The sequence below is a fragment of the Macrobrachium rosenbergii genome, chromosome 16 (genome assembly GCF_040412425.1).
Source record: "Macrobrachium rosenbergii isolate ZJJX-2024 chromosome 16, ASM4041242v1, whole genome shotgun sequence".
In the NCBI taxonomy this organism is placed as follows: Eukaryota; Metazoa; Arthropoda; class Malacostraca; order Decapoda; family Palaemonidae; genus Macrobrachium; species Macrobrachium rosenbergii.
The window spans coordinates 55,078,478-55,084,477 of record NC_089756.1 but is presented as its reverse complement, the minus strand read 5'-3'; the positions used below and the strand labels follow the sequence as shown (position 1 = coordinate 55,084,477).

Below are 6,000 nucleotides of genomic sequence, written 5' to 3'. Positions count from 1 at the left end.
ACTTTTATTCTACTGATGCCCAAGCTGAGGATAAATTATCAAGCTTTCTTTGAAAATTCATATGAGTAGTACTATCATATTTATCAGAGAGATGTTACTGCCAAAAAGAGGAAGCAAAAGATAGTGATTAAATGTACAGTATTTATTTTTTCTCAAATTCCTTGAACAACAATCTCATCATTCTGCTTGGCAATATACTGTAGTCACATGGGCATGGGGTTTGTAGTCCCAGACCCTGCAGAAAGAAAAACAGATAAAGTAACCAAGTTTTGGGATTTTGAATGTGCCTGATGTGGTGCAAAAGGAAAATACCATAGCTGATTTTTCTGACAAGAAAATACTGGACATTTAGATACCTACTGAGATAGACTGTATGGATACAAATAAAAGAATGTGCCTGATGTGGTGCAAAAGGAAAATACCATAGCTGATTTTTCTGACAAGAAAATACTGGACATTTAGATACCTACTGAGATAGACTGTATGGATACAAATAAAAGAATGTATAATAATTGTGTCATAATGGTGTACATGATCCAGGAATGACAAAGAATACAAAAATATTTCAGAGTCTGAAATGGCGCCTTGCTGAGTTTGGTAAATATAAAAAGGACCCTGTAGTGGGGTAGTGCCGTCACTGCACTGCAGACATTACTTAAGGTTCTTTGCAGTATCCATTTGGCCCCTAGCTGCAACCCCTTTCATTCCTTTTACTGTACCTCCATTCATAATCTCTTCCATCTTGCTATCCTCCCTCTCCCGACAATAGTTTTACAGTGCAATTGCGATGTTTTCCTCCCGTTACACCTTTCAAACCTCTCTACTCTCAATTTCCCTTTCAGCACTGAATGACCTCCTAAGTCACTTGGCTGCTGGCTTAAATTCTACCTTCCAATCCATTCCAATATAAATGTAAGGTTATACTACTAAGGGATTCAGAGCCGATGAAACACGGTTTTTCGGCTACATCTTTTTATTAAAACATCGGATAAAGGTGAAAGTTGGCAAGTGTATATTTTATAACCCTACCTAATTTTTGCAGGTACTATTTAGTACCTAAGTTCAATAGTTCTGGTACTTACCAGAGTAAAAGTGTGTTTCCTAAGCCAGAGCCATCAAAATCGCATTTAAGGGTTTTGAACACAATAATGATGTTAACCTATGACGTCATGAGGCTCTACCCACAGTGAAGAGAAGTTTTCATATGGGGAAAATGTCTCTTCACTGTGGCTCTGCCCACTTGCCGATGACACATTCACTAATTGATATTAGCAAGGCCAAGAGAAAGATAAGGTCTGCTCACTTCCCCCCCAATCCCCCATGTAGGCGGAACTTTGCCCACCTCCTCATTGCGCCAGCGGGTGAACTGCGTAATGGACATTGTCTACGGTACATCATTGCCTATGTACTTACCCCAAGTGGGAGGCGACTCCACCTAATTGATTAGACCTTGTCTCCCTTGGCCTTGGGTATTAGTCAATTACCAATTTGGGTGAGAACTGAACAGGTATCGGAAGTGTTGGCTAGCCAGGGTAAAACTCTGATGACTTTACAAACTAGTTATGAGAAATTACAGGAAGATTTTGAGACTTTAAGGACTTCTTTCAATGGGTTATTGGTCACAGCTGATAGGATGGTTGGAGATTTAGATGTTACGGTAGCTTTGTCTTCCTGTCAAACTACCTTGTTAATATTGAGAAAGAAGCGGAATACATGTCATTGGAAATTCAAACTCAGGTTAAGGCAGTGGTTGCCACTTCTTCGTATGAGGACATCCTAAAAAGGTAAACACCCATCATTTTCCATTTCCATAGTGAATTTAATTGATGGTACTAATTGATTTAACTTGGCAAAAAAGTTATTTACATCTTCGTTCCCTGGCCATACACAAATTATGTCGTCAACATACCTAAACCATGTTACATTGTGTAGAATTATGTTGTTTAATATTTTCTTTTCAAAAAATTCCATATACAAGTTACTTAACACTGGGGACAGAGGGTTTCCCATTGCCATACCAAAATTTTGTGAGTAAAATTTACCAGTGTTAAGTAACTTATATATGGAATTTTTTGAAAAGAAAATATTAAACATAATTCCACACAATGTAACATGGTTTGGGTATGTTGACGACATAATTTGTGTATGGCCAGGGAACGAAGATGTAAACAACTTTTTTGCCAAGTTAAATCAATTAGTACCATCAATTAAATTCACTATGGAAATGGAAAATGAGGGGTGCTTACCTTTTTGGGATGTCCTCATACAAAGAAATAGTAATGGGTTTAAATGTAGTGTGTATAGAAAACCCACTAATATTTCTTCTTATGTGCATTTCTATTCTGGACAAAGTAGTAAGGTTAAAAATCAGTGTTTTCATCTATGTTTTTAAGAGCATTATATGTATGTAGCCCTGAATATATTGATGAGGAAATAGATAAAATTAGGAATGCAGGCAAGAAATTGAAATATCCTGACAGTGTATTAAACAGTGCATTTCCAGCGGCAAAAAAGACTATGTATCAAAACCAAAAAGAACCTTACAACACAAAAAATTTGCTTGTACTGCCTTATAATATCAAGATGCTTGATATCCCCCCATCTTCTTAAGAATTTTGGTGTTAATGTCACATTTAAGAACAATAAAGCAATGAAACATGTACTTGTCAAGAACTCCCCTGACAGTACTAAAGGGTGTGTGTATAAAATTCCTTGTAAGTCTTGTGACAACTTTTATATTGGCCAAATGGGTAAAGCACTGGAAAAGAGAATGGAACAGCATAAGCAATGTGTGAGATATGCACAAGGGAACAGTGGTATTTTTGTATATGTTAGTGAGAACAATCATGCTATCAATTGGGAAGGGGCAAAAAGGATTGTATATTCTAATAACATACTGGAAAGGAATATCATTGAATCTAGCTTTATAAAAGAAAGTTCCAGCCATAATATGAATATCAGTCAAGGGATGTATGAACTTATATCAAAAGAAATTTGTAAATTGTTTAAATTTTAAGGTAGGCAGTAGAGATGTATGAAAATAAGATTATCATATTTGCAAACACAGTACGGGGGCAGCAGTGCTTATGACTTTTCCAAACTCTGCCTCCTGGCACCTGTCAGGTGTGGATCTGTTGTCGCCTATGGTCAGTATGTTTATCAGTATTGTCTCCTGGGAGTATATTGAGATTTTTAGCCAAATGAGTTTTGAAGGCCACTCCTACCTTGACACCGGCCTGTGGGTGGATTTGTAGTCTCTAACGGTTGTGTATGTTCGTTAGTACTGTTCCTGTAGTATATATATTTGTGACTTCTAATACTCTGTGTCAGTCCTTTGTCAATGGCTTTATATATATATATATATATATATATATATATATATATATATATATATATATATATATATATATATATATATATATATATATATATATATATATTTAGCCACTTCTGATTTGAGGCCTTTTGGTGTTTCTTGGAATTTGTTAGGATACTTTAAACTTAGATTTCTGTGAGCCGACTTCTAAGTGGATAATTTACTTGCAGAAATATTCCTTAAAATAAAGTGTATGTCCAAATTTTGTGTACTAACCTGTAAATGTTTTAGGGTGAAGTTTTTCGATTCGGTTGCTTTTCAAGTCAAGTTCAATTAGTATTTTCAGGTCTCTAAATGCATCCTTGTCCACAGAGCGAATCTCATTCTCGGACAGGTAAAGTTTCTGAAGATTCACCAAGCCTGAATTTTTGAATGCATCTTTCTCCAAGTACCTGCAATAATATTAATAACAATAATGATGATGGAAAGTAAAATCCCCTTTGATGACTTCTGTACCGATGTCTTACATGTCCTTGCTTTCAGGATACACTAGTCCCATTCTCAAAAGTGACGACGAACTGTGGCTGGGTTTGAAAAAGGAAATCCTTACTTGCTCTAAGCTGAGAGGAGTGTAGTTAAAACATCCTGCTGGGGAAACACATAGACTGGACTTTTCAAATTACGAAAATATGCAATTGTAATGACATGAAAATTATTATTTGGAGGTGCACTGCCTCATATCCCCAACAAGTTTAGATAAAAAAAAAAACCTTGGCATTTACGTTATGCTAGAAAAGCAGACTGCTTTTTCCAACGGGCAATACATCGCCACCTTCGGGAATGAAATTCAGTTCTCCCGATATTCGAACGAAACATACGGAAATAAAGTCATCAGAGTAATGTTTCTGTTTCTCCATCAGAAACACGACTATCAGTTCCCGTCATAAATAATGAAAGAGGATCTTCTTCCCAAAATTATTCTAATATTAATCATGGAGATAAAGAAAAACAGAAGGAAAAGCAATAACAATATTAGGAACAATGATAATAACACATAAATAAAAAGGCATAATACAAATGATAAGGAAGAATGAGATGGTACAACGACGTCTTACATTGAGCAGAAATCGCACAAAACTTTTTTTTACATTAAAGTGATCAAGTTTTCACAAGCAGTAGACAAGCAGAATCCGGACCCCAGCGCAACGAGCTAAAAAGTGCACTTACTCTATTCGATTATTTGCAAGATTAAGTTCTTGAATTTCAGGGCTTAACGTCGTGGGTACAGTTGAGAATCCTGCATTTCGGCAGTCAGCCAGCTGCAAAAAAATGAATGAATTAATTAATAGTGAATAATTTAGGAATAAATGAAACTGTTTTGATGCTGAACAATGTTACTTTAAAGACGGAGATTTACTTCTAAGTAAGCCTTCGCAATCTAGGAGTAGCGAATTCTTGGTGATTAGGTTTGATCAGTTCCCAACTCGCTTCTAGCAGGTGGAACTGTGCTTCTTCCTGTTTATTGCCATTATTAAAAATAAACAAACCCTCACTTGGAACAAAATCAATTTGTCAGTGAACTGAGTGCAAAGTTTCAAAGAACAGAATGCCCATGCGTGGAGACAAGACAGGAAAATTAACATACTAAAGTTCAATAAAGAAAAAATTACACAAAACGAATTGCAAGTCTGAAAAACTTAGATAAAGGGGCATCAGTTATACTACCATACACCCAATGAAACTTTTCTTGCAGGGACCTAACTTAACTATCTAGGTCAGCCATGACCAAGCCCGTCACAGTTTTTTCCTTGGGCCTGCACAGTTGTCCAGAATACTTTCCATCACCATAAATGGTTTCGTCAACGATGATCAGTGTGGTTATACAAACTCTCAAAAAACCATCTGATGACTAATAACATTATTATACAAACATATTCCACCGTGTCTGCATGGTCCTAAACGGAAACTAAAATGATAACTGCTTTACGTAGGAGACAATATTTTTTGTTTGACTGCATGCAACAAAGAGCAATTGAGTGGGTATGATTTGATATTCATTTTCTCTAGGTAATTAAGTATTCCAAAATTCGTATGAAATTGTACCGCGAGAAAATAACAGACAAGGGAATCCTTTACCAAGACAAGGCAATGCAATATGGATTTAAATCAACATATTTCTTGAAAATGAAAATTCCGTCAATGCTGTGTGATAAGCTATGCTATGCCAATATGAATCAAGAGGCAAACACATGCTATTGACTGTTTAACATAAGTAGAAAGTTTGTGGTATAACATTCTAAAGTGTTTGCTACAAAGAGAGAGAATAAGAGTGATTGATGCATATGCAATATTACTATGCACAAAACGAAAGGTAAATCGCATACTGAACCATTCCTAATTAAACTAATAATACGAAGTCTTTGCACAGAACTATATGAATCCTTGACAAGAACCGTTCAATATAATCAAGATTCCACAATACAGAAATCGGAGGCAGCTCATCACCACACTTGCACCTCCACAAACTTAATACATCTACATCAAAAACGAATGACATAACAGCATTTGGGAAACAGTCAAACGGGCAAGATGGAGTGAATGAAAAGCCTATAAAAGGAACAGAAATTTCAGTAAGCCACTATATTTCGGTCAATATTCAATGGCTCACTTTTTTTTTCACCGAG

The 6,000-nt window shown here is 36.0% G+C and overlaps 1 protein-coding gene across 3 annotated transcripts in view; it reads right to left on the bottom strand.

Moving 5' to 3' along the window:
• The window catches only part of LOC136847441 (uncharacterized), a 761,967-nt gene that overhangs the window by 43,437 nt on the left and 712,530 nt on the right, over positions 1-6,000 (bottom strand). For all 3 annotated transcript variants that reach the window (XM_067119137.1, XM_067119136.1, XM_067119138.1), the window contains 2 exons: positions 4,544-4,635; positions 3,593-3,768 (listed from right to left, as the gene is read on the bottom strand). In XM_067119137.1, coding sequence (XP_066975238.1) covers positions 3,593-3,768; positions 4,544-4,635 — 268 coding nt within the window. The remainder of the gene's footprint in view (positions 1-3,592; positions 3,769-4,543; positions 4,636-6,000) is intronic.